The sequence below is a fragment of the Cervus canadensis genome, chromosome 21 (genome assembly GCF_019320065.1).
Source record: "Cervus canadensis isolate Bull #8, Minnesota chromosome 21, ASM1932006v1, whole genome shotgun sequence".
Taxonomy (NCBI): domain Eukaryota; kingdom Metazoa; phylum Chordata; class Mammalia; order Artiodactyla; family Cervidae; genus Cervus; species Cervus canadensis.
The window spans coordinates 59,591,651-59,619,375 of record NC_057406.1 but is presented as its reverse complement, the minus strand read 5'-3'; the positions used below and the strand labels follow the sequence as shown (position 1 = coordinate 59,619,375).

The window sequence follows — 27,725 nt, the reverse complement described above, 5'->3', positions numbered from 1 at the left end:
CGGACCCTGCCGAGCCAGGGCCGGGAGAGCCGGCGGGAAACAGGAAGCGGGGGGAGGCGCGCAGCGGCCGGACGGCAGGGAGCCGGGCTTGCGGGCGGACGTGCGGGTGGCTGGCCGTCCGGACGCTTGGCCCGGACCGGGGCGGCGATGTGGGGAGGTCCGGGCAGCCCGGGCAGTGGCGGGGCCGGGGGCGGGGCCGGGGGCGCCGCCGACCCCGCCCCCCTGCGCCGGCGGAGCCGCCGCCCGAGCGTCGACCCGGGAGTGCGAGGCGGCTCTGGCGTGCGGGGTGAGTCCTGGGGGCTCGGGGGCCGGGCATCCTCGGGGAGGACCGGGCGCGTTAAGCCAGGGGAAAGCCGAGGGGATACGAGGGGTCCTACGGACGACGCCCGGAGCTGGGATCGGTCGGCGCACCCCGCCCCCGGCGCCCGCGCTGACCCTCGCGCGCCTCTGGCTCGCAGACCCCGAGGACGCGGCCATGCCGGGCGGAGCCGAGGCTGGGGAGGCCGAGGAGGAGGCTGGGGCCGGCTCCGGGTCCGAGGCGGAGGAGGACGCGCTGTGGGAGCGGATCGAGGGCGTCCGGCACCGGCTGACCCGCACCCTCAACCCGGCCAAGCTCACGCCGTATCTGCGCCAATGCCGGGTCATCGACGAACAGGACGAGGAGGAGGTGCTGAGCACCTACCGCTTCCCGTGCCGTGTCAACCGCACCGGTGAGCCGTGGGGGGCGCGGGGTCGGGCCTGAGCGGGCGGGGCCGGCCTTCCCTGGGGCCTTCTTGGGGCCGACCGGCCAAGGGCTCTGATCCCCCGGACCTCGGTCTCCACATCGGTAGGGTGGGATGGTTGGTGTGTCCGCCATCCTGCCTCCTTCAGCGTGTCCGCGTGTCCACACCGCGCCTGAATTTCTCTCCCGCCTCCTCGGTCCACCTTAGAGTAAGGGGTTGGCTGTAGTTGCGGTTCAGGCCGGGCTTGGGACCTCCCGGTCACAGCTGGTGGACTTGGCCTCGTTCCTGTGTCCTTTGCTTTCATAGGTTCTCCCTGTCCCCCGCCGTCTGTGTGTCACATACTTCTCGGAGAGTCATTTTTCTTTATTTTCCCATCCCAGTTTTTTGAGGGTGCCTTCTCCCGTAGGTTGTGCCTGAGCGGAGCTGGTGAAGCGATGAGGGTCTGATGGTGGAATTTCAGGCACTGGTCAACGAGATAGCTATTTTGGTTTGCCTTGAAGATGGAGGGGGCTTTTTTGTGCCGTTGTAAAGGCAGGCTCCATTTGCTGGCCCTGTATCCTGGAGGGCAGGCAGGGGCTTGGGGAGCTGTTGAAACACAGTTGCCACTGGTGGTGGTAGGGGAGTGGGTCCTGATTCTCCTGGCAGGAGCAGACAGGCTATCTCCTCTGATGTGTTGAGTCAGGCCCCTGTGTGTGTCACTGGTTCAGAGATCTGGGGAATGTGGGCCCTGGGGTAGTCGGGGTAGGGGGGCGGGGAGCAGACAGGAGGAAGCAGCTAGGCACTGGGGGCAGCCCTCACCTTGACCCTTGGACACCCACCCCCCTTTCTCCAGGGCGCCTGATGGACATCTTGCGCTGCCGGGGGAAGAGGGGCTATGAGGCCTTCCTGGAAGCCCTGGAGTTCTACTACCCCGAGCACTTCACACTGCTCACTGGCCGAGAGCCTGCCCAGCGCTGCTCCATGATCCTCGGTGAGTGGGTCTGCAGTGGGTGCCAGCGCAGGTTTCTTACCCCCTCCCTGTGAGGGGGGCACTCCTATTGTGGCCATTGAACAGGCAGGGAAACTGAGGCACAGAGACAGCTGAAACTGTCTGCTCAAGGCCTCCCCAGCAGGCTGAATGTGGAGCTGGGTTTGTAATGCAGTTAGAGTCTAAATTCAGAGCCCACACCCTTAACGTGGCTCTTTCCCCCTGAAATTGTTCTCAGACCTGTATGTGGCCGACGTGTACCAGTTTGCAGTTTCTTCTGTAAAAAACTCAAACATGCCATGAGATGAGAATAAACAGCAAAGATCTTTACTTCTTCCTTCAACTCTGCTCTGCTGGTAACAGTTTGGCAATTACACACACACACACACACACACACACACACATACACAGGGGATCATCTTACATGTCTTGTTCTGTATTTCATTTTTTTCTTGGAACAACTGATTTTTGTGATTCACTCCCCCACCACCACCAGTGTGATTCTGTTATGCTTGTTTTTAATGACTGCATCGTGTTTGTTAGTGATGTGCCATAGTCATTTAACACATCCTCTATTGATGTGTTATTTGCAAATATTACAGTGCTGGGAACATCCGCATCTTTGTGCACATGTGTGTCTCAGGAGAAGTTCTGAGAAGTCATATTTCTTAGAGGATGTGTAGCTTCCCTGGTGACTCAGTCTGTAAAGAATCTGCCTGCAGTGCAGGAGACCTGGGTTCAGTCCGTGTGTTGGGAAGATCCCCTGGAGATGGGAATGGCAACCCACCTTCAGTATTCTTGCCTGGAGAATCCCATGGACAGAGGAACCTGGTGGGCTACAGTTCATGGGCTCGCCAAGAGTCGAACGTGACTGAGTGACTAACACACACACAATATGGGTCCCTCCAACAGTGTATGAGCACCCTTTTTGTTGTCCCCTTATTCATCTTGGGGGTCATTTAAAAATATTTTTTTTGTGTGGTTAGATACATGAAAAATAATATGTTGTTGTTTTAAGTTTGCACTTTGTTGAGAGATGTACTCAGCTTACTCAACAGCTTAGTTAGCCTGGGGCAAATGGCTTGACATTTCTGTGCCTGGGTTTTTCTGTCTTTAAAATGGGTGCAATAAATAGTACCTACCTTAAGTGTTGTGAAGATTACATAAATTAATATATGTGTGTAGACCAAAGAATAAAGTCAAATGTTAGTGGTACTATCATTATTGTTATTATTATTGCTAATGAGTTAGAGGGGGCTCCCAGGTGGCACAGTGGTAAAGAATCCACCTGCCAATGGAGGAGATGCAAGAGACACGGGTTCGATCCCTGGGTTGGGAAGATCCCCTGGAGTAGGGAGTGACAACCCACTCTAGTATTCTTGCCTGGAAAATTCCATGGACAGAGGAACCTGGTGGACTGCAGTCCGTGGGTCACAAAGAGTGGGACACAACTGAGTGACTAAGCACAGCTCAGCACAAACATAGGAAAATACGTTCCTCATTGCATATCTGCATGCATACATGCTCAGCTGTGTTCAGCTCTTTGTGACCCCGTGGACTGTAGCCCGCCAGGCTCCTCTGTCCATGGGGATTCTCCAGGCAAGAATACTAGAGTGGGTTGCCATTCCCTTCTCCAGGGGATCTTCTCAACCCAGGGATCAAACCCAGGTCTCCCGCATTGCAGGTGGATTCTTTACTGTCTGAGCCACTAGGGAGGCCCATGAATACTGCAATGGGTAGCCTATCCCTTTTCCAGGGGATCTTCCCAACCCAGGAATTGAATCGGGGTCTCATGCATTGCAGCTGGATTCTTTATCAGCTGACCTATCAGGGAAGCCCTTTCCTATGTTTACCAGTCATTTTTTGTTTGGTAATTTGCAATTTGATAGTTTCTGGCCATATTTTTATTTTGTTGTTTGCTTACTGATTTGTAGGAGCTCTTTATATAGTGTGGCTCTGTGTCAGTTTTTGTATTTTCTTCCACTCTGTTACTTGTCTTTTAACTTTGCTTCTGACATCTGTCATCATTCAGAAATCTCTTATAATTTTTTGATTTTTGCCTGGTTTAGGAAGCCTTTCCCTGTCCCCACATTGTAAAAATGTGTTCCAATATTTACTTCTAGTGTTTTTCCGGTTTGGGTTTTTCTGTGTGGTCTGCCATCTTGCTGAATTTTATTTGCCTGACCTGACTTTTCTCTGCCCTGTCCTTGGCAGATGAGGAGGGGCCTGAGGGCCTGACCCAGTTCCTGATGACAGAGGTGCGGCGGCTGCGGGAGGCTCGAAAGAGTCAGCTGCAGCGGGAGCAGCAGCTGCAGGCCCGGGGCCGGGTGCTGGAGGAGGAGCGGGCCGGGCTGGAGCAGCGGCTTCGGGAGCAACAGCAGGCTCAGGAGCGCTGCCAGCGGCTGCGGGAGGACTGGGAGGCGGGGAGCCTGGAGCTTCTGCGGCTTAAGGATGAGAACTACATGATCGCCATGCGCCTGGCCCAGCTCAGCGAGGAGAAGAACTCAGCCGTGCTGCGCAGCCGGGACTTGCAGCTGGCGGTAGGCCCTGGGGGGGTTGGGGTGGGGTGTGCCATGGGAAAGGGGCAGCTTTGCAAAAAATGATGGTAATATGGTAGCCAGCTGGTGTCCCAGAGCCACCATCTGTTGGCTACTGGACCATGGGCAAGTCCCTTCTCTACCCTGTGCCTCAGTTTTCTCATCTGTAACATGGGGATATTGATAGTGCTTATTTCATTGAGTTACGACTGTAGTTTTCAACTGGGGGTGATTTTGCTCCCCCTCCCCCTAGCAACTTTTGGCCATGTCTGGGAACACTTTTGATCATCACAACCAGGAGTGTGTTACTGGTGTCTAGTGAGTAGAGGCTGGGGTTCCTGCTAAACATCCTTGGAGCCCAGGACAGCTCCACAACCAAGAACTGTCCAGTCCAAAAGGTCCGCAAGTGCTGAGGCAGAGAGGCCTTGAGGTAGAAGGATTCCTCGGATTTAAGACACAGAATTTAAGACATATACAGTGCCTGGTGCAGGGTTAGTGCTCAAAACCTGGATTATGGTTAACCATTGTTATTGATATTATTAAGTATGACTCTGTGCCATGTAGGTTACACGTATCACATCATGTAATCTCACAAAGACACCATGCTCCACGTTCTCATTTTGGAGTACAGACACGGGTGTAGATTGTAAAGAGACCTCCTCGAGGTCACAGAGCGGCAAGTGGCGCAGCCTGGATGTGAACCAGGTCTGCCTGGTGCCCCTGCTGGCCTCTGCCTCATGATGCTGTTCCTCTCGCTCCTGTCCAGATGAAATCTCACCCAGTTCTCTCTATAAGCGAGCAAGGCCATGCCTCTTAGAGGCTGAGAAACTAAGCCTCTCTTTCTTGGTGTCTTATTGGGTCTTCACATGGGGATAAAGCAGAGAGTTGTCTCAAGGATTTGACAGTGCCTGCAGCCAAGGCAGGAGATGCAGGGTTTGATCCCTGGGTGGGGAAGATCCCCTGAAGCAGGAAATGACAACCCACTCCAGTATTCTTGCCTGGAGAACCCCATGGACAGAGGAGCCTGGTGGGCTGTGAGTGAAGTGACTGAGCACAGACGTGGCACACAGTAGGCTCTCCTTGGCGGTACTGCACAGGGTTCCACTGGGGGATTTTGATGGTGGGATCTGAAGCCCCCTGACCCCATGAGCCTCAACTGTGGCTGGGGCACCCCACGGGGTGAGAGGTGGCCGTGGACCATGGGTCACATGTCCACGATGAGCCTGTAAGCGTGAGAGCACTGGTGTGCTGGAGCCTGTGACTGTGGGTGCCACTGGGGGTGGGGGTGGACATCGGGGGAAAGGAGTCCCGACTGGGGGTTGTTGAGGCCGCAGGTTCATGGACCCAGGCTGCCAGGCCCTCTTGAGCTTCAGGTTCCTCATCCTTGAAGCGGGAGGTCACGATGCAGTGACATCATAGCAATATAGCACCTCCTGTGTGGTAGGCATGGTCCTTCGGGCTTGATGTCCATCAACTCCTGTAATTTCCTGGGAACTCCACTGGAATGGGGGTCAGGCAGAGCCCCTGTTATTACCCCCACTTATGAATGAAGAAACTGAGGCACAGACAGGTTGGTTGGAGTACTTTCCCAGGGTTCCAAGATGGAGAATTTCTGACTCTACTCTGGGCACTGCTGGGAGTGGGGTGAGCTGGGGGAGGAGCCTGGTGGGGAGAGCCTGCTCAGAGCAGACAGTGTGATGGCCGCTGGTCCCAGGGTGTTGGGAGGGGCGGTGGCCGGCACAGGTGGTCTCACCTTTGGGTTGGATGTGATTGTGAGTTGGGTCTGCTGAAGCAGAGGATATGTGCCTGTGACTGGGTGGGGGGGTGCCCTGTGTGTGCCTGCGTGCGCCTGTCTGGAGTCTCCTGGGGTTGGGTAGACCGATGAAGAAGAGGTGTTAGAGGTTCTGTGTGTGTCAGCATTTCAGCTCTAGGTGCACATAGTGTGTGCTTAGTCACTCACGTGTGTCCAGCTCTTTTTTGACCCCGTGGACTGTAGCCTGCCAGGCTCCTCTGTCCATGGAATTTTCCAGGCAAGAATATTGGAGTGGGTTGCCATTTCCCTTCTTAAGGGGACCTTCCTGACCCGGAGATCAAACCCGTGTCTTCTGCATCTCCTGCACTGCAGGCGGATTCTTTACCACTGAGCCACTGGGGAAGGTCCAGGATGGCCCTAGGGGTAAAGAAATCTGCCAATGGGCAGAGAAGAGCTGCTTTTTCCCGGTTTAGCTGGTGGAGGTTAAGGGATGAAATTCAGTTAATAGATAAGCTTTTCTTTAAATGTAGCTACTGTACACTTGCCTTAATTTACTGGAGCTTTTCCGCAACCAATTAACAAAGGCTTTGCAGGTGGAGATGAACAGAGCAGCTGATCATGCTTTTTCCTGGCAGCTTGGCTTCCCTCCCCCCCGGACAGGTGTGTGGTGGCTGTGATTTAATACTGTATTTTATAAGGTGCAAATTTAATGAGCTGTTATTTCTGAGCAACATAAACCTTAAAGGAATGAACGCTATAATTTTGTGCTAAGTAAGTTTGTACACCAGGATTAAATGCATCCGTTATTTCCTGGTGTTTGGCGGAGACTCCCAGGTGCCCTGTCCCCTGAGCTCATCCGGGAAGCCTGCCGGCCTTGGGTCAGGCAGGAGGCCGGGGTGTGTGGCTGTGGTTTGCTGGAGAGGGTGTGACCACATTTGCCCTTGTAACTAGCTGTCTTTCTCCAGCGGCTCACAAAGCGGGTTTTGTGAGGGGAAAGGAATGTGAGAGTCATGAATTTCTTTCTGAGTCCTCTGCGGAGGAGGAGTGGGCTGTTAATTCGTGGAACTGCCTGACCCAGTCTCCAGACCCTTGTGTGTGTGGGGTGGTGGTGTGGGGAATGTCATGCCAGGCTCTGGAGTCTGGGAGGCTGGGAGTCCTTTCCAAGCAGGGCCAGGGCACTCCTAGGGCACCAGACATCAGCATGCCTGAGTGTGGCCCCGGAGGTCACTGTGTCTTTTTCCAACAATGACTTCATTTTGTGGCCTGCCACCTGCTCCTCGTGTCGCTCTATAGACACCTCAGACCCCACATGAATTTGGAAAATCGCTTGGGCTGAGTACACTCATAATCCAGCCAGCTGGTCGTACATCTCTGCCATGGCCACTACTCAGCCGCCCACACAGCCCCCTTGGTCAGTTTCTGGCGCCCACACTGAACTGGTGACTGGGGGTGCGGTCCTAGGATTTCATTCAAAGCTGTAAAAATAGCCACTGTTACACCCCCAGCAGTTTTGTAGTTTAAAGGCCTCTGTCCACCTGCTGTCTTGTTTGATGCCTGCAATGACTTTGGGAGGCAGGTGGTGGAGCAGGAGCAGGGGGATTGCACAGGCCCATTTTACTGATGGGGAAACTGAGGCCCAGAGGAGGTAAGTGACTTGCTCAGGATGATGGAGGGTAAAATGGTACAATTGAAACCTGGACCCCAGATTTGGAATTTGTGTTGGGAGTGAACCAACAGCAGAACCATCCCTCATGAAGGCTCTGGTAGGAATTACCTCTAAGGGAGGATCAGACTCATGGCTGTTCTGTGCATGTATGTTGAGCGGGGAAGCTTTCTGAGGGGGATCATCCTGGCTCTTGGGTGAGCCCCTCAAAACTATCCTCCTCCTTATTCCCCTGGGAGGTGAGGAGACTGAGGCACAGAGAGGGGCCATGACTTGCCCAAGGCCACACGGAGTTAGAGGCCAAGCTGGGCCTAGCCCCTGGGTCCTCCTGTTCTTGGTGGAGCCCTCCTTCCTGTCCATTATGCTGGTGCTGGGCTTAGTTGCCTGTGCTCAATGTCAGAACTGCGGGACAGACAAGTGTGTTGTGATCTGGCCCATCCACCGACAAGTCCTTGAGTCAGAGTCCCCTGGGAGGGTGGCTTGGCTTTGTCATATTGGTCCAGCCTGTCGCTTCTTTGTAGACATGTCCAGGGAGGATGCCTGCTCGGGCCCCTCTGGGAACTGGGGAGGCACCCCGGACTGCAGGAGTGGGACCTCTGTCTCCCCTCTGGCCTGGCCAGTGCTCCCTCCCTGAGCTGACCCGTGTCCTGGGCCCCAGGTGGATCAGCTCAAGCTCAAGGTGAGCCGGCTGGAGGAAGAGTGCACGCAGCTGCGAAGGGCCAGGGGGCCGCTCCCTGGGGCCGAGGAGAAAGAGAAAGAGAAAGAGCCCGACAGTGCAGACCTGGTCTTGGAGCTCCGTGCTGAGAACCAGCGGCTGGTGGCCTCACTGCAGGAGCTGCAGGAAGGCCTGCAGCAGGTATGGGGGTAGGCCCAGGGGGAGGCCAGACCCTCCTGCTCACTTGTCCCCCTGAGGCCTGGAAAATGAGGATTCTAGATCCAGGAATCTGAGATCTGGCTGGCCTCTTGAGCTCTGAGTGGAGGCCCTCAGCTCGCCCTGTGTGTTGAGTCTGGGGTCTGGGGCTGGGGGACGGGGGACTCAGGAAGCCTCTGAGCTCCTTGAAACGGTGTATCTGATTTTGTGTGTGAGTGTTTTTCTGGGGAGTGGGCCCCCAGTTTTCCTTGGATTTGTAAAGGAGTCTGATCATGGAAAGGTTGAGACCTCTGAGGTCTGGGTGGCCCCAGGGCTTGCTCAGTGTCCTGTGGCAGGTAAGGGACAGCATGGGCCTGCCACCTGGCCATTACTCCTCACAGGAAGTGGGGGAGGAAGCTAGGACTCTGGTGTATTTTATAGGGTTGGGGTGCCTGGCTAGGGTGTGGGTCTGGGGACTGGATCTTCAGCTCATGGTCTACCTGCCTGGGCCAGGCTCAGACCCTATGAAAACCCCTTGTCAGGCCAGAGGAGGGGGGTAGAAATAGGTCTTGGAAATATTACCCATCTTCTATCCTGGCTAGCGGGTTGGGGCCAGAGCAAGAGAGAACAGGCCTGGTTCTTGTTGAGGAATAAGATCCTGGTCCAACTTGTCCGAGCACGCCCTCATCCACTTACCTCATTTGTACACCAGATGCTCCCTGGAGGGTGGGCAGAACTGCTGGGGCCACACCCACTCAGCCGAAGGGGAAGCCAGGGTTCAGAGAGGCCAAGGCTCTTGGCCAAGGGGGCAGAGCTAGTGAGCTGGGGCTGAGAGCTATGTGTCCCCCCTCACCCCACACTCAGGAGGGGCCCGGAGTCAGGGGCTGAGGCAGCACTGAACTCTGACACCCGCCCCCCTAGGAGGCAAGCCGGCCAGGGGCCCCTGGCTCCGAGCGCATTCTCCTGGACATCCTGGAACATGACTGGCGTGAGGCGCAGGACAGCCGGCAGGAGCTGTGCCAGAAGCTGCACGATGTGCAGGGGGAGCTGCAGTGGGCCGAGGAGCTGCGGGATAAGGTGATGTCCGCCTTCCCCGTATACCCCCTGCCTTGCCCCCACTTGTCTTTTTGCTCACAGCCTGGGGAAGCTCCTGGGGAGGCGGGGAATGGACATCACCCGTTTACTTCAGCCAGCTTTCCCCGAGCATCTGCTATTTGCCAGGTCCCGTGCCAAGAGCTGTGCATTCATTTGTTCTCAAATATGTGTTGAGGTCCATCTGTGAACACAACAGAGGTCCCTTCTCCTGGGGAGGACAGATTCTAGCAGGGGAGACAAACAGGACACCTTATGCGTAATCCACAGTCCCTCACCTCATGTCACAGAGGGTGATGAGTGCTGTGGAGGAAGCAGAGTGGGTTAAGGGGGCAGACTGCAGTTGAAATGAGGAGGCCCAGGTAGATTGGGATGGGTTGTTGTCCCCATTTTACAGATCAGGCAGCTGAGGCCCAGTGAGGGGATGTCAGTAAGCAGCCCAGGCCACCCAGCTGGGGAGGTGGGCACTCATTACTGGGGTTCAGGCCTTTCCCTGGACCTGCTAGCCTCCTGCCCATGGTCCCCGGCCCTGGAGTCTGACCGGGGTGTGTCCCATCCTGCTCTGCCCTGCCGCATCCACAGTACCTGCAGGAGATGGAGGACCTGCGGCTGAAGCATCGTACACTACAGAAGGACTGTGACCTGTACAAGCACCGCATGGCCACCGTCCTGGCCCAGCTGGAGGAGATCGAGAAGGAGCGGGACCAGGTGAGCCCGGCCTGCAGGGGAAGATGGGGAGAGGCAGGTAGGACTGGAATCGCAAACAGTATACTCATCAGTTTAGGATGGGGCAAGTAGGCCAGGAGAAACAGACAGGGGACCTGAGCACTGATGTATGCCAGCCCTGCCCTCTCAACACACCTGCCTCACTGAGCTCCTGGGACAGGTATGAAAGCTGGTGTGGGCGGCCTTTGCATCTGAATCCCTGTTCTGCTCACATCAAGGGCAAGGCTTTCAAATATTTGTTGGTGAAGAGATATTCAAAAGTTCTGGCTCCCAAGTCCTGGGTACCATTCCTTCACCTCCTGAGGGGTGGGCCGAGGCCCCCAGCCCTCCTCGTCTGAGCTCCCCATGCAGCGGGGAGGGCAGCAGGTTTTGTCCTTGGGCCATGTTTGAATCCCTGGAATCCCTGGAGCAGTTGATGTCTACATGTGAGCGTGGGCCTCAGGGGGCCGGGTGAAAATGCAGATTTGGGGTTTCGACTCCAGACATACTGGTTCAGGTGGTCTGGGGTGGGCCCAGGAATCTGCACTTTACCTGGTTGCTCCTAGCCCCTGAGACTCTCACCCCTGCTCCCTCTGAGACAATGGTGGCAGGTCCCCATGGCCATGGATCCAGCTCTTGGGCACCCTGGTCTACATTGTATGGAAAAATTCTTTGGGTGCACTGGGCTGGGTTTTGAACCCTGGAGGCCGGGAATAACGTCCCCCACCCACAGTGTGTCCCAGAGAAGAGTTTTGAGTTGTTTCCGGGAAATGGTACGAGCCTGGACTCTGAAGCTATGTCCCTGCTGGCTTGGTGTCCCTGTCTGTAAAATGAGAATAAAGAGACTTTCTAACTCTGAGAGTTAGTGTGTAGATTAAATGAGCCAATATTTAGCACAGGGTACAAGCATGCAGGAAGTCCTTAATAAACATTAGCTGCCGGTCCTGTTGCTACCCATCCCTCCACCCCCTGGCCTGATCTGAAAGGTCAGAGGCCAGGACAGCTGAGCCAGCATGTCACCTCCAGCTCCAGGCCCCAGTCCCCTCCCTGCTTACTCTTGCCAGGCCATCCAGAGCCGAGACCGCATTCAGCTGCAGTACTCGCAGAGCCTCATTGAGAAGGACCAGTACCGGAAGCAGGTCCGAGGCCTGGAGGTGGAGCGGGATGAGCTGCTGACAGCGCTCACCAGCCTGGAGGGTGCCAAGGCCCTGCTGGAGGTGCAGCTACAGCGGGTCCAGGGGGGGCCCCATCTCAAGGTGAGCAGGGTCAGGAGTCCAAGCTGGAACTCTCGGCCAGAGTGAGACCTGGTGAGAGACCTCAGCTGGGGATGGGGACGTAGGGGAATCATCGGGAGTCCTCACCTGGGCCTGGGAAGATGCAGGCTCTGGGAGGAAACATGTGGGGTCCTGGTTGGAGTCATCATTCGAGATCAAGAACATGCCAGTCTTGGAGGGGGCTGTTGGCCAGGGTGGACAAAATGCAGCTCGGATGGGTGGGGGTTGGTGTATCAGGGAACAGGACAGGAGTGTAGGGGCCTCTGGGTTTCTGAGGTTATACCTGGGGCGCGAAAAACAGTTTGAAGCTTGTCTTATCATACACTTGGAGAACACCAACTGCCTGAGGGCTGGTGAGCATCTTAGAATGCAAAATGTGTGCCCTAGAAGTTCCTCAGAAACCGACTAGTACAGTTGCCTCATTGCACAGAGCCCAGAGAGGGTCATAAGCTTGCCCAGGATCACATAACCATCCAGCAGTGGGGCCAAGCCCCCAGATCCCTTATAAATCAGACACTGGCTCTCAGATCTCTGCCAAGATAGGAAAAGAAATCTTTTCCTATTTTGTGTGTGTGGTTAGTTGCTCAGTCATATCTGACTCTTGGCGACCCTTTGGACTGTAGCCCACCAGGCCCCTCTCTTCATGGGATTTTTCAAGCAAGAATGCTGGAGTTGGTTGCCATTTTCCTCCTCCAGGGGATCTTCCTGACCCAGCGATTGAACCCGCAGCTCCTGTGTCTCCTGCGTTGCAGGCGAATTCTTTACCCACTGAGCCATCAGGGAAGCCCCTTTCCTATTTTGTGTTTGCTTAAAGAGAATCAGTCTGCCAGGAGTGTAGTACCTGAAGAAAAGGACAAAAGAAGCATAAATCTGTGATTTTTGACTTTAAAATATCCTCAGTGGCTTACTTTGCCCTAGAAGTCCTACAGGGTGGTTCCCTTACCTGCCCACCTCGAGCCTGGTTCTCTCGGTCTCAACTTTTTTTTTTTATTATTAAACTTTTTGTTTTGTATTGGCATATAGTCAATTAATAATATTTTGGTAGTTTCAGGTGGACAGCAAAGGGTCTCAGCTATACATATACGTTCATCTGTTCTCCCCCGTACTTCCCTCCCATCCAAGATGCTACAGAACATTGAGCAGAGTTCCATATACCATATAGTAGGACCTTGTTGGTTATCCATTTACAGTATAGCAGTGTGTACATTGTTGATCCCACACTATCCCTTCCCCCCAGTCTCAGCTTTTTAATTCCTAGAATGTGTCAGTCCTGCCTCAGGGCCTTTGCTCTTACGGTTCCATCTGCCTCACCCATCCTCCCCAACTTTAACGCCTACATATCCTTGAGTTCTCAGTTCCAGCCACACTTTCCCTGGAAAACACTCTGATGGCCCCCTGGCCGGGTGGGGCCTTTGAGTGCCTTCCCCACCCGAGGTACCTTCCTTCCCAGCTCTTTTGGCAGCTGAGCCTTAATTCCTTCATCTGTCTGCTTGTTCACAGTTTTTCTCTTCCACTAGGCTATGAGCTCCATGAGGGCAGGAATCCAGCTCCCTCCTTCCCCACCTCGTCCCTGTTTCCAGCCCTGGGGCGTTGAGAAAATGGCGGTGGCTGGCCCTGGCCCAGCGCTGCTGACCGCTCCCTCTCCCCTTCCTCTCCAGGCCTGCGCCTCTTCCCATTCCCTGTGCTCCAACCTCAGCAGCACCTGGAGCCTCAGCGAGTTCCCGTCCCCGCTGGGAGGCCCAGAAGCAGCGGGGGAGGCGGCTGTCGTGGGAGGGCCCGAGCCCCACGCCTCGGTAAGACACCTGCCCTAGCGCAGATGCGGGGGATACGCATGGCCATCATATTATTACTGACACACAGGGGGCTCTCCAGTTTGCTGACCATTCCATTTCCCACGAGAGCAAATCGAGGCCCATGAAAGCCAAGTGCCTTGTTGAAACTCCCAAAGAAGCTGGCTCAGTGCTGGGCCTGGGCTCGGGCCCCAGGAGACTTGGGGAGCCATTCACATACGGAAGCTTCGCAGAGCCCGCCCCTCCACTCTGGGCTCTAGTTCCCATCTGTGAAATGAGCACAGACTTGGCACGATGAGTTGTGGGCGGGTGCCGTGGGGGTGACCAGGCCCTGCTGTGACTTTGCAGGAGGAGGCCACGGACAATGAGAAGGAGATCAATCGCCTCTCCATCCTGCCCTTCCCACCCAGCGCTGGCTCCATCCTCCGCCGGCAGCGAGAGGAGGACCCCGCGCCCCCTAAGAGGTAAAGAGAGAGGCCGGGGTGGGGGGCGCTACTGTTGCCTCCCAGAGTCCCTGATGCCAGGGTCAGGTCCATGCTGTCACCTCCCTTTGCTGCCCTTAAATGACTGGAGCTATGGAAACCCAGGTTCCAGAAGTCATATGTGTAACCAAGGGGTTAAGACAAGGTCAAAGGGCAAAGTGGGCTCAGTCCCTGCTGAGCACGCTGACATGAGAGTCACTGGAAGTTAAACCTCAAAGAGCCTTAATCCAGGGGGAAGCCTGGGTGTTCAGGACTAGGAGACACGGAGGAGGTTCTCAGGGGTCAAGGATCTCAGGCAAGAACGGCTGCAGGTTCAGGCAGCAGCAGAAAATGGGGCCAGATAAACTGAGCCATATGATTGGTGCCAGGACCGCGGGCGGGAGATCTTCTGCCTCCTGGCATGTGTCCCCCGTCATCGGCTTGATGTAATGAGTGAACCTGCTATGATGAGTGTGCGATGGGAAGGTCATGTTCTAGCGTGGAGGCAGACCCTGGAGCTACAAGTGACAGTAGAAAGTAGGGTTGGGATGAGGCATGAGAGGTCAGGGTAGGCTTCCTGGAGGGAGTGGCATTACAGACCAGAAGGGGTGGCCTTCTAGGTGGAGGGACGTGGGCACAGTTGCACGGTCAGAATATTAGCTTCTTGCCCTGTGACTTTAGGTCTAGCCTGTCTGTGCTTGGGGGTTGCCAGACATTGGGGCAGCATGGGGACAGGAGTGGGGGTGGGGCTGAGTGCCCACTGCACTCAGTGCTGGCCCCTCCCGCCCTCTCTCTGCCCAGGTCCTTCAGCAGCATGTCAGACATCACAGGTAAAGGCCCCGGGACTCTGGGGAGGGCTCGTCTGGGGACCCACCTGAGGCCTATGCTACCTATGCTGCCCTTGGCCTGCGTCCTCTCCCTGAGGCTCTGCTGTCCCCTGGCCAGGCAGGGAGGCTCTGCTCAGGAGGTCCCGGGGGAGCTGATTCCCACCTCTCACCCGGAGCCCATCGTGGTCCTCTCTCCTGGTCCCAGCTGCGCTCTATGGAGCTACTCAGTTCCAGCCCGCCCTCCACCTTCTTCCAGGAAACTGAAGGGTCACCCTGGTCAACCCAGGCCCAGCCCTGAGCCCTGTGAGTCCAGTGTGTTCCCAGGGCCTCCAACCTGCCAAGGCCTCTGGGCCCTGAGCCATCCCTGGGCTCGAGGGGCTCAACCCCTTCTCATGGACTCAGCCCTCCCTCATGGCTCTGCTGGCGCCCCTGAACCTCACCCCTCCTCCCCAGGGAGTGTGACGCTCAAGCCCTGGTCCCCAGGCCTCTCCTCGTCCTCGTCCTCCGACAGCGTGTGGCCTTTGGGAAAGCCGGACGGCCTTCTGGCCAGAGGCTGCGGCCTGGATCTCTTCAGCAGGTACCACAGTCGCCTGGGGCAGGGTGGAGCTGGGGGGCTGGTCTGGATCCCCGGAGAAGGGTGAGCAGGGGTGAGGTGGGAGGGAGCAGCAGCGAAGCCCTTGCCTCATGCCGCTGTCAGACTGTTGGGTTGTTGCGCAGAGGCAGACGTTGAATTCATATGCTGTCACCATTGTCTGGGAGGCTTGGGCTGGTTATTTCACCTCTCTGGACCTCAGTTTCCTCATCAGGGAATAGGGCACAGCAATGTCTTCTGCAGGTGGTGTTTGAAGGCTTAGGAGTTGTGGCAGCCAAGCACCCCGCTCTGCCAGGCGTGCGGTGGGTGCTCGGTAGGTGGCAACTGTTACTTGTACTGCTTGCCTGTCCCTGCTCAGATCTCCCAGCAGGACTGAGCCTCCCAGCAGACTTTGTGCTGAGGGCGGGGTGGGGTGGTGGTAGTTTGTCATTTGTATCTCCCTGCAGCTGAGCTGGCTCGCCTATGACTGGAGACACGAACCTCGGCGGCTCCCAGCACGCTGCAGGCCATGTGCTCTGTCCATTTAGGTGGACACATGGCTTTCCTGGTCAGTGATCTCAGAAGGACAGGCGATGGAAGAGGCTGATCTGAGAATGTGGCCTTTGAACACAGCCAGGAGAGAGCAGGCCAGGAGCACAGCTGGGTGATATGGAAGAGGAGAGAACAGAGGCTGTCCAGGGACAGGCCTGGCGTTTGGTGGTGACTGGAGCGTGAGGGCAGGGAAGGGGGAGAGGTGAAAGTCGAGGCTAGGGCAGGCTTTGTGAGTCAGGCTGGGGAAGTGTGGTGCTGTGCGCCCTGGGAAACCTGGGTGGTGGGGGAGGAGGGGATGGTGCTTAGCTATTACTAAATGCAAGGCCAGCTCCAGGCTGCTTTACAGCATTCCCTCTGTCCTGGGAGGCAGGCTCTATTATGATTACCCCGTTTTTATAGAGGAGGAAACCGAGGCTCAGAGAGGTTAAGTGACTTGCCCGAGGTCACACAGCCGGCACGTGCCAGGGCCAAGGTCCAGGGTGGCCTGACCAGATTTGGGTTTTGGGGAGGGCATAGGAAGCACTGAATGTCAGAGCTGGGATGTGGGGACGCTGGTTACAGAGGACAGGTCGCACAAGAAATCAGGGCAGAGCAGCACTGGGAGCCTCCTGCCTCCTGGAAGCAGCTTGGCCAGGCCCCTGCCCCCACTGTCAGGCACTGGGCCCAGTGTGACATTGTTTCTAACTGTGCAGGACGTGCTTCTGGGGGAAGGGGCGGAGGCGCCTCCCTTCCTGCCTGCCTGGCCCTTCCTCTCTTCCTCCGCTCAGGCCTGCAGCAGGGGTCCTGGCTGCTGTCCAAGGGCCCCCGGGATGCCGCAGAGGGAGCTGAAGGTTCTGGCCCATGTGATCATGGGACCACCTCTGGTGCCCACACAGTTCCTGGGGAGGAGGGAGATGGGGGAGGAACACAGATTGAGGGGTTGGGGCAGGGTTGGTGGACTAAGAGAGAAGGGGGTGGGCCGATGGGAGTTCAGGGATGTGAGAGCCTTAATGGCCTTGGGAGCGCTGTTTGCACAAGTCCTGGGCTGGAGGCAGGGTTACAGGTCAGAGCACAAGCGGGATCCAAACAGACTTGTGAGCCAGCTGAAATCCTGGCTCTGTCACTTGCTACTGTGGGGCCTTGAGCAACTCATTTAATTTCTCAGTACCTCAGTTTTCTGCTCTGTAAAATGGGCTCACAGTAGTACCTGTCCCTTAGGGTCATTGTGGAGGTTCTAATATTCTTACTAGAGTGCTAAATGCAGTGCCTGGCTCGTAGTGAGTGGGAAGTTAGTTCTTAGCTATTGTTGGTTCTGTTGTGGCTTAATCCTCAGAGTAGCCCTGCAAGCCCCATATAGAGATGAGAATGAGGCTCAGAGTCAGGAATGTGTCCCACGGCCACTTGGTGGTGGAGCTGGGGATTCCAGAGTCCCTTCCTCTCGTCACAGCTACTTGAGTTTTTTTTTTTTTAAACTTTTTATTTGTTTTTGACTGTGCTGGGTATTCATTGCCGCACACAGGCTTTCTCTAGTTGCAGCAAGAGGGGGCTGCCCTCCAGTTTTGGTGTGCAGGCTTCTCATTGTGGTGGCCCCCCTGTGGAGCTCAGGCTTAGCTGCCTCACGGCATGTGGATTCTTCCCAGAACAGGGATCAAATCCGTGTCCCCTGCCTTATCAGGCCGATTCTTATCCACTATCCTCCCAGGGAAGTCCCCACTGAAGCTGCTTTAGCCTCCACCTGTGTTGAGTGCTCCCTGTGTGTTGGGCGTTGCATCTCTTTGCTCTCCCCTGCCCCTCTTGGCTCCCAGAGTCTTGGGCCAGGGCGGAGGATGGTCAGGCAGGTGGAAAAGAGTGAAGGTGAGATGCTGGGTGGGAAGGACACTGGGAGGGTATTGGGGTGCTGTCTCCTGGGCAGGGCCATACCTGCCCGCTCTTGTCACAAAGACAGGATCTCTGGCATTGGCCGACCTCACACAGGGAAGGTTTGGGTAGGTCACTGTCTAACTCCACCACCCACCAGCTGTGTAACCCTTGGCAATTGTAACTTCCCCTGGCTTCCGTTTGCCTCTTCTCTTATGTTGGGGGAATAACAGATGGCTTCCGTAGGGTGGTTGGGAGGATTCAGTGAGGTAATCTGTGTGACATGCTTACATCTCAGCTTCATAGGTCCCTGACCTTTGAACCTAGGGATCTTCCCACAGTGCCCCAGGGTGTAGGCAGCACTTATCCAGGCCACCTGACTCATGATGCTCAGGTTTGGCAGAGTGAAGGACTTGGCCCAGTCCCTGATGTTCCCCTGTGACCTGACTCCTGACCTAACACTGGGGGATAGGATTGGGAGCCCTCTCCTGGTGGATGGGGACCCCCATCCTTCCCACAGGCAGGACTGGGATCAATCAGATCTTGTTGCCAGAAACCTAGGAGTTCCTGAGAGGTTGGAGCAGGCAACCCCTGCCCTCCACCATGTTCCTTTTTCTTCCCCACACACTTGTCTGCTGAGGTCTGAGTCTGAGAGACCTGACCTGGATCTTGCCCCTGTGAGCTCCTAGATAGTAGCCTGGGGCTGTGGAGGCTCAGAGAAATCACTTGATCCTTCAGGAAGTTGGGCAAGGGAATCCTGAAGGAGAAGATGCCCAAGCTGGGTCTCTGAACCTGAAAAGGTGGAGTGGCTGAGGAATTGCCCTGATGCTGGAATTGCAGGGAGGGGGCGAGGCATGCAGGCAGGGGTAGGGAGTGAGCAGATGGACCGGGAGGGCCTGAATGCAGTCTGCTCGCTGGGCCCTCAACTAGGGAAGCCACCAGTGGTCAGCTGTCTTTGGGTTTGAAATTGGGTAGGGGGAAGCTGGACCACAGAGAGGTGACTTGTCCTGAATCACACCTGGTGATAGTGAATGTCTAGTTTTTATCAGGCACTGTTCCAGCAACATCCAGTGTTTAAACTTACTGAGTTGTACAATGAGGTGGATAGACACAGATGAGACTGCTGAGAACCAGAGGCGAGCAGCCAGGCCTCCTGGCCCCAGAGTTCCTGCTGGTGCCCTCCACACCACTTTTCTCAAACTCTTCTGATGGTATCCCGCCACAGGAGAAACCCAGTACAAGTGCTTGGAACAAAAGGGTCACGGGAAGATAGTTGGATTTACTTGAAGGGAGGCAGGCTTATATTTTCTGTTCCATTCCATTCAAAAACAGTGCTGGTCATGACCCAGTGAATTTCATAACCCATTTAGTTGGAAAGCCCTGGAGCCCTCTGGTTTCCACCTCTACCTGCATTATCTCTATATTTGTCTAAGCCTCACACCCACGGTGGGAAACGAGTATCATCATTGTCCTTGCTTTATGGATGTGGGGATAGAATCAAGTGGCCAGCTCGCTTTCAAAGGCTAGAGCACAGTTAGTACTGGGGTTGGAGCTGATAGCTGTGGCTTCACCCATCCAGCCGTTGGGCAGCATAGCCAGGCCCAGACTCAGGCCTCCCATCTCTGTCCAGGCCTTTCTGTCCCCAGTCGATGTGGCCAGGACAGTCCCGGGGCTGAAGGAGCCTGTAAAGGCAGCCCAGATGTCCCCAGAACCCATGTCTATCCCCAGCCCCAGGGTCCTGGTCCTCTGTTTTCACTGAGGGGGCAGAAGCCAGGCTGGACTCCCGAGGGCCAGGGTCTTCCCCTGCATGGGTACTGATTGGGTTAAGGTCTTTGCAGCCTTGCCCACCCTGAGCAGGCAGCAGGGGGCAGTGTGGCTATGTGACTGAAGCTGCCAGTGTAGATGGGGAGGTGAGTGAATGCCCAGGCTTTTCCTGGGCTCCCTCTGCATTTGGGGCACACCTACAGAGCCTGACCTCTCCCCTTCCCCAGAACCATGAAGGAAGGGTCATGGGGAGACTTATGGTCAGTTCTCTCTGAGTCTGGCTAAAGGGCTTCACCACTTCTCATCCAGGGATAGGCAGAGTCCTCCTATGAGAGGGATTTGGTGACTCTTTGTCCTGACTGTCAGTGGTACCCACTGACCACCAGAGGAAGGTCAAATACCTTCATTCCTTACCCTCCATAGGCTGGCTCCAGCTTGTCTTTCCTGGGAGCTGTTTCCCAGGATGTTAAATTAGTTAATTAGGGCAAGGACTTTAGCATGGTGTCTAGCACATGGGAAGCACCCAGTAAGTGTTTGATGCTACTGTTATTATTGTTGTTATTAAATTCTTCTGCACTGTATCCTATTCTCCACACTTCTGCCTGTACCGGCTCTTCGGTCTGGAACCACAGAGTTCTGTCTGTTCCAGAAGTACTTCTATTCTTCACCCTCATGTAGCCTAGCTGCTGCTTCCTCTGGGAAGCCCCTCCCCTTTCTGCTCCTACTGCCAGCAGTAACCATCCCTGATCTGTTATGATTTAAGGGTGACCTCCTGCCCTAGACTATGAGCATAACAAGCTTTTATTAGTCATCTGCCAGATGTACCAGACACTTGTGATTGGTGGTCAGGATCCAGAGCCAAAACATGATAGAGGGCTGATTCTCAAGGCATTTTATTGAGGGAGGAAACCAAGGGGAAAATAGAAAAACTGGGTGTTCCAGCAAGAACCTCCACCTCACTGTGTGCAGGGGTTTGGGAAGGAGAGGTTGCTTTTGACCTGAGTTATGAAGGATAAGCAGAATGTGCCAGGCAAAAAAAGAAGGGAAAGAGCATTCCAGCAGGTGCAGTGGCCTGGGGTGGCAGTCTTGGCATTTTGGGGGCATCACTATAGTTCTCCAAGAATATTGAACTGAATCAACATACTGACTAAACACTAATTCCATCTCCTTTTTCTCTGCTCAGGTCTCTGGCCATCCGAGTGTCTGGCTGGAGTCCCCCCGGGGGACCTGAGCCCCAGGACAAGGGCCCAGATAGCCTGTCGTTCCTTGGGGACAGCTGGTCTGGCGCTGTTGTGCGGAGGGTGCTCTCTGGGCCAGGGTCGGCCAGGGTAGAACCGAGAGAGGTGAGGCCCCGCCCCTCTGAGCTGGGGGCGGAATCGGTACTTTAGCTGGGGCTGGGCACCCTCTGATTGGTGGATCTAGATCATTGGGCGGAGTTTCTGATCGAAGCAGAGGTGGGCTCATTGACTAGCATCTGGTTGCCCCGCCTCAGCCAGCATTAAGTGAAATCTGATTGGGCAGGGGCTGGGAGGTGGGGCAGACTGATAGCACTGGACAGATCCCCACCCTTACACGTGGAAAAGACCAAACTGAGCCACGCTGGTTGGGGAGGCCAGTTGCAGAGAGCAGGGTCTGACTGGGCACGCACCCTGTGAGGTGGGAGCATCAGAATTTTGAGACATGGTCACCCCCACACGCGGTGTTCTTCAGCCCCAGGGCTGCCCTGGGAAGCTAGCTCAGTTCCCTCCCTGTCTGGGTTTTCTCCCAGCCAAGGGCAGAGGCTGCTGGTTTGGAGGGGGCAGGCCCGGAAGGCGAGGCCCAGCAGAGAACCTTGCCCCGGAAACAGACGTCCACACTCCCACTGATGGACTTCAAGGGTAAACCTGGCCTGGGGCGGGCAGGGACTGAGGACGCAGGAGTCCTGGAAGGTCAGAACTGAGGGCCCACGAGAAGGCTCCTTCGGTCCATAGTGTGGGTGGGACAGCCACGGCCTGGGAGGGGGATGCCTCACGTCCTGACTCCTGTCAGCGCTCTTCCCTCCTACACCGCTGGCTGCTTGCTAGTTGTCTCTTCTTATGCCCTTACTCTGTCTTGTCCTCAGTAAGCAACTTACAGTGAAAGGAGCAGTGGATAGGAGTCCAGGAACCTGGGTTTGGGTCCTGATTCTGTCCCCAGTGGGCTTGGTGGCTTTGGGCCCATCCCCTCCCTCCCTGGGTCTTGGACTCTCATTTTAAGAAGGGGAAGGTGTGACCTCTCTGAGATTAATGCTTGACTTTCTCCTTCCCTTGTCCTCGCTGCTGTCCTCTGCTTTGTCCACACTCAGCCTGCCAGTCCTTCCACGAGGCCCTGGATGCCTGGGTGAAGGAGCCGGGAGCTGAGCCCTTCTACATTCGAGCCAACCTCACCCTGCCTGAGCGGGCTGACCCCCATGCCCTGTGTGTGAAAGCTCAGGAGATCCTGCGGCTGGTGGACCCGGCATACAAGCGGCGGCAGGAGTGGTTCTGCACGCGGGTCGACCCCCTCACCCTGCGAGACCTGGACCGGGGCACCGTGCCCAATTATCAGAGGTGACACAGCCCGCAGCCCTGGGAGCCAGGACTGGGATGGGGGACTCTCTTTCTTCCTGCAGTCCCTCGCCATCCTCTGGGACAGGATTGGGGGAGGGAGCTGGAGGAGAGAAGGTGAGGAACTCCCCATCTCCCTACAAACTCATGACATGACCTCCCTTCTTCCCCCACCCACCCCCACCAGAGCCCAGCAGCTCCTGGAAGTTCAGGAGAAATGCCTGCCATCCAGCCGACACCGGGGCTCCCGCAGTAATGTAAGCTGGGCTGCGGAGGACAGGGTGAGGGCTTGGGGAGGGGGTGCCAAGTGGGGGGGCCAAAAGGGAGAGGACAGGCTCCATTCTCTGGAAACTGGGGGAGGAGACCCCACCCACTTGGTTGCTCATCTTCTTGATGAGCATTTTGGTTGCGTCTTCACCCAGACTTGGTTGATCCTGTCCCCAGTGTGTCTGTCAAAGAGAATAGCAACAGGGCTCCAGTCCGGGTGGTTGAGAGGGGGAAGTGAGGCAGTGTGCCCGGTGCTCAGGAGCACGGTGGCATGTGGTGAGCACTTAACAGAACGGTAGTCACACTCCCTTCTCTGATCCTTGGACCACGAGCCTGGGCAGAGCAAGGCTCGGAGAGGTTAAATATTTCAAGAGACCATGGTACTGGAGAGAAGGTGGAGAACCTGGGTTTGGAGCCAGGCCTCCGGAGTTTGCATCCCAGCTCCGTTCCGTCTTTGCTGTGTGACCTTGGACGACCACCTGACCCTCTCTTGAGGCTCTGTTTCCTCATCTGTAAAATGGGGAACCCAGCCTGCCTCCTGGGTTCATGCATGTGGGATCTAGTTAGCATTCGTCACGTTGTCACATTATCTGACGCCTGTCAACTATTGATACCCATGGGGTCGCAAAGAGTCGGACATGACCGAGCAACTGAACAGCAACCACTATTGTTAGAATTAGTGCTGTCGGTTTTGGTTTTTCTATACTCTTCCTACACTGCTGATTAATTGGAAGAGACCCCAGAGTTTGTCTCTTACATCTTATTAGGTCCTTCTGGGCCTCCATTTCTGATCTGGAATGTGGGGGCAGACCTAAGGCTCCTCTAGCTCTGACTAGCTCTAGCAGTCTTGCTTCCCCGGGTTCCTATTGATGGTCACCCTTCTCTGTCTCAGGGGCTGTGCTGGGCCAGGTGGGGGCAGAGGACAGCCAGATAGAGAGGGGGTTCTTGCGCTGACCCGTGAGACTGGACAGCAGGGCCCTTTCTCCCTGAGGATGGGATGGAGCTGAGCTCTCAGGTGCCCCTCTTTTTCTACTCCCTCACCAGCTAAAGAAGCGTGCCCTGGACCAGCTGCGACTGGTGAAGCCCAAGCACGTGGGGAGTCCTCCCGGGGACTCCCCAGAGCCGCTGCTGCTGGAGCCCTGCTCAGGTGTGTGCCCAGGTGCGAAGGTGCAGCCACTGCCTACGGGCTCCAGGAATGTGCCCATCTGGGTGTCCTTTGGCCTTGGTGTTCCCTTTGGCCTTGAAGGGCTTGTGGGAGGGTTCCAGTCAGGGGCAGGGTGCAGGCCAGGGACCTGGTGGGAGATGGGCCACCAGGATGGAGGGACCTGGTCTGTGTCCAGGTGTGACCAGGGGTCTGTGTGAGGCACGGACAAGTGTGGGCCTGTTCTTGCCTGGCAAAGCATGCACAGCTGTGCCTTTTGCCTGTGTATGGTGGCAGGTGCCATGATGACCCCAGAGGGAGTTCCTAGAGGAAGGAGGATGAGGGGTTAGGGGAGCCCAGAGGAATGAATAGCAATTCTGAGCATAAGGCTGGTTAGGAAAGGCTTCCTGGAAGGGAGATTGTTTGAGCTGGGGCCTTCAAGGATGACGAGGCATTCGTTGCAGAAGGCAAAGACTCAGGCATGGCTATGTGTCTTATGCTTGGAGGACACTGAATACAGCAAATGCAAATCTGTTGTCACACATTGTGGCAGAGGGGAGGGGAGAGAGGGGAGGGGCGAGGTAGAAGGGGTCCCTGCCCACCTGGGAGCTTGGGAAGGCCTGACCTGGGCTGTGACAGGAGAGTTAACTGGGCCACCAGGGCATGCAGAGGTCCCACAATTAGAGCTGCTGATCTGTGAGGTCAGAATAGAGCCTATAGTGAGGGGATCTGTGGCTTGCTGCCTCCCCAGCTCCGGCAGGGCTGGGTCACCCACGTGGAGGATGTGGCCTTCTTCCTGAGAGTTGTGGGAAGTCACTGGTGCATTGAACACAGGGGAGTTACAGGATCTGACTTCAGCGTTGAAGCCTGCCTCAGCTGCCGAGAGGAGAATGGCCTGTAGGGGGCACGGGTGAGGCCCGGGATGGGGAGGAGGACAGTCCCAGTGAAGCCCCGCAGCGGGTGTTAGGAAGGGAAAGAAGATAGGGGCCTTGAGAGGAGGCACTGGGGTTCTGAGTATTGAGGGGGCTGGCCATCCCAGCAGCGAGGAGCTGGGGCCCTGCCTGCACCCTCATCTCGTCTACATCCTGTCCCCTCCCGCGCCCAGAGCCAGAGCGGAGCCTCAAACCCTACAGCCTCGTGCGGCCCCTGCTGGTGTCTGCCTTGCGGCCCGTGGTGCTCTTGCCTGAGTGCCTGGCGCCCCGGCTCATCCGCAACCTCCTAGACCTGCCCAGCTCCCGGCTGGACTTCCAAGTGTGCCCAGCGGGTGAGCCTGCACACTTGAAGATGGGAGGGCGGGGTGGCACCCTGGGGCAGTCAGGCCCACTGGCCCTTCGTCTGTGCCTTCCTGTGCTTTGCAGAAAGCCTCTCTGGAGAGGAACAGTGCACATTGTCAGCACCTGGAGCCCCCAAGGCCCGGCCTGCCGCCCCCGGTCTGGGCAGCAGGATCCGTGCCATCCAGGAGTCTGTCGGGAAGGTAGGTGCTTGGGGTGGGGCATGGGGGGTGGTGCCCTCTGGGCCCAGGAGCAGAGGGTGACCCTGGGCAAGCCCCTTCCCTTCCATGGGTGTCTTCTCACCTGTGAAACGGGTGACCTGGGGCACTCTGCCTCAAGTGGCTCACCCTGGAGAGTCTGGCTGATACATCTGATCTGTTCATCCTTGTCTCAGACTTGCCGCTCCCCTGGGAGCCACCTGGGGCTGCCATGGGTGGGGTCAGAGCCCTCTGCAGATCGGGGTCTAGGGAAAGTGACTTATTTCCCTGGGTCTTGGGCTTTCCCTTCCAGTTCTTTCCTTATTGCCAAGGTGGATGGGGAAGCTGGACCCTGTAGGGGGCTGTGTTATGGGGGCCCAGTCTAGGGGCAGGGAGGCTAGGGTCTCTGGCCTGGGAGTAAAATGTAGCCTTGACCACCCCTACCCTGAGAAGAAGCACTGCCTGTTGGAGCTGGGTGCTCGGGGTGTGCGGGAGCTGGTCCAGAACGAGATCTACCCCATCGTCATCCACGTGGAGGTGACCGAGAAGAATGTCCGGGAAGTCAGGTGAGTTGGGCCGGGAGGAGGGGTAAAGACTTTGCGCTTCCTCCTGTTTGGGTGCCTTGCTCTCTCTCTCTCTCCATCTCTTCGTTTGCCTTCTGTCTGTCTCTCTGACTCCCTCTGTCCATCCTCCCTCTCTGACTCTCCATGTCTTAGTCCATTCCTTTCTCTCTCTCTCACTGTCCATCTTCATCCCCCTCTCTGACCACTGCCTACTGTGTTCTCTCGGCAGGGGTCTGCTGGGCCGGCCGGGCTGGCGGGACTCCGAGCTGCTGCGGCAGTGCCGGGGCTCAGAGCATGTGCTCTGGGGGCTGCCCTGCTCCTGGGTGCAGGTGCCTGCCCACGAGTGGGGCCACTCGGAGGAGCTGGCCAAGGTGGTGCGGGGCCGCATTCTGCAGGAGCAGGCCCGCCTTGTGTGGGTAGAGCGCGGCAGCACCAGAGGTGGCAGCAGCAGCAGCAGCAGCGAGGCCTGAGGGCCCCCCTGAAATGCCTGTGCCTTCCTCACGCACTCCGGAAGCCACCACCGGGGACTCTGGTGTCTGCAGTGGACCCGGGTCCTCCTCATCCTGAGCCTTCCTCAACCCTTGGACTCCTGATGTGGGGCCCTCGGCTCTGGGCTCTGGGCTCTGGGCTCTCTCACCCAGGAGAGCCCCTGGCCAGAGCTCCCTCCCACCCCTGGACTTGCTGCTCTGGGCCTTCCCCTGGCCCTGTGTCTCCACGGACCCTTCTCGTGGGTCTCACACACACATCTGTGTCCTGTCCCTCATTGCTCTCCTCAGAGCATCTGCGTTCTCAGTCCTGTGCGTTGGTTTGCACACCCAAGATCCCACAGGGTGGACTCGAGTCTGCCCCTCCCCTCGGCTCACGAGGTCTCCTGCCTCCACAGCCTCTTTTTTTTTTTTTTTTGGCCTCACTGTGTGTGGCATGCAGGATCTTAGTTCCCTGACCAGGGACTGAACCTGTGCCCTGTGCAGTGGAAGCACACAGTCTTCATTGCTGGACCACTGGGGAAGTCCTCCACAGCCTCTTCTGTTCACAGGCGCCCCCGAGCCTGCCGTGTGTGACAGCCACCCGTCCAGCTGACATTTCTCGTGTTTACCTCCATGGGGGCATTGTGGCTTCCCCAGTCTACCGTCACCTGTGTCCTCGTGTCTTCCAGTCACATGTGTGTCCGTGGTTCTCCCCTGTGTAAATGTCATGCCCCCCACCCCCGTGACTTAGGCACTAACCCGCGTGTGTTCCTGGTGAGCACACCCCAGGACCATGTTCTCACAGCACCTGCGCCCCTCCCTGCCCTGCCTCTTGGAGGGATGGGTGGGGAGGGGGCCAGCCACTCCGTTACCAGAATGTACAGCTTGTGGATTTTTTTTTTTTTTTTCATACAGCTTGTGGATTTTTAATGGGCTTTTTTTCCCTCAGAAGCTGCACATTAGGGAACATTAAACAGTTTGTTATAGAAGCTGGTGGCCTTTTGCTTGCTTGCCTCCCTGGCCTGGGCCCCCTTCCCCTCGTCCCACTTGTTGCCACCCCCAGCTCAGGTTGATGCCACCTTTCAGGTTCCTGCTCGCCCATGGGGAGGGTCGGATTTCTCTCCTGACTCATCCTGGAGCTGCCTGCCATCTGTGCTGGCATCACCTTACCTGCCCCCAAATGACCGGAGGAGGGCCCTGCAGATGGGCCACCCTGCGCCCAGCCCTGCCTGTGTCTGATCATCAAAGAGATGTCTCCTGGAGCGGGGATACCTAGCCAGCAGGGTGTGGTCTTAGGCTAAGGGGATCGGCCACTGAATCCAGGAGACTAAGAGCAAACCCTCAGTGTACTACCAAGTCCGTGAGACTGCTTCACTGGAGAGGATGAGCACTTCCAATGGGAGAAATCTAGCAGGCTTATTGGAGGAGATGCTGCTTGAGCTTGGGGTGTGGGATTCCTTTCTTTAGGAAGCACTCAAGGGACTCACATGTTGTTCCTGGTCCTCCTAGGACTCTCCTCAGTCACAGTGATGAACTTGGGCAGGCTCCTGGGAGTTGAGGGGAGTGGGTAGACTAGGTGGAGGGAACCTCAAGAGCAACAGCTCAGTGGCAGCAAATGGGTTGATTGGCCACTGGGGAGTGGTAGGAAATGAAGCTGAGAGGTCCAAGTCCAGGGGTTGGGGGCTGCTTAACATTTGAGGTCTGGCTCAGATATCATTTCCACAAAGCCGCCTGATTTTCCCAGGCCTTGGGAATTCTGGGCCATGCCATGCTCTGCTTTGTGGCCAGATGGTGGGTCTCTATGGGTGGCTATTGGCTCCCTGGCCATGGAGACTGGGTTATGCTCATTGGGGTAAGCAAACCATCCCCGCTTCTTGGCCCAGTGCTTAGT

General features: G+C 56.5%; 1 protein-coding gene across 9 annotated transcripts; it reads left to right on the top strand.

Moving 5' to 3' along the window:
• The first annotated feature begins 39 nt into the window (after nucleotides 1–39).
• Nucleotides 40–26,823, top strand: CARD10 (caspase recruitment domain family member 10). 9 transcript variants are annotated; one of them, XM_043440804.1, is made up of 21 exons: nucleotides 41–286; nucleotides 459–710; nucleotides 1,555–1,692; nucleotides 3,904–4,229; nucleotides 8,301–8,498; nucleotides 9,414–9,569; nucleotides 10,167–10,292; nucleotides 11,354–11,545; nucleotides 13,222–13,356; nucleotides 13,702–13,817; nucleotides 14,616–14,644; nucleotides 15,095–15,218; nucleotides 20,548–20,707; nucleotides 21,133–21,292; nucleotides 21,688–21,931; nucleotides 22,116–22,185; nucleotides 23,240–23,342; nucleotides 24,442–24,600; nucleotides 24,695–24,810; nucleotides 25,255–25,370; nucleotides 25,597–26,823. In XM_043440804.1, the coding sequence occupies exons 1-21, from the start codon at nucleotides 148–150 to the stop codon at nucleotides 25,835–25,837; spliced, it is 3,300 nt and encodes a 1,099-aa protein (XP_043296739.1). In that variant the 5' UTR covers nucleotides 41–147; the 3' UTR covers nucleotides 25,838–26,823. The 9 variants fall into 9 exon arrangements, 7 of the variants coding, with proteins under 7 accessions (XP_043296739.1, XP_043296738.1, XP_043296737.1 ...); XM_043440803.1 differs by having other exon boundaries at nucleotides 23,240–23,354; nucleotides 25,258–25,370; XM_043440802.1 differs by having other exon boundaries at nucleotides 23,240–23,354.
• Nucleotides 26,824–27,725: the final 902 nt, after the last annotated feature.

Coding starts and splice junctions, on each gene's coding strand:
- CARD10 (XM_043440802.1), top strand. CDS start 148: ATGTGGGGAGGTCCGGGCAGCCCGGGCAGTGGCGGGGCCGGGGGCGGG. Junction 8,499..9,413: donor TGCAGGAAGGCCTGCAGCAG/GTATGGGGGTAG, acceptor CCGCCCCCCTAG/GAGGCAAGCCGGCCAGGGGC. Junction 24,811..25,254: donor TCCAGGAGTCTGTCGGGAAG/GTAGGTGCTTGG, acceptor CCCTACCCTGAG/AAGAAGCACTGCCTGTTGGA.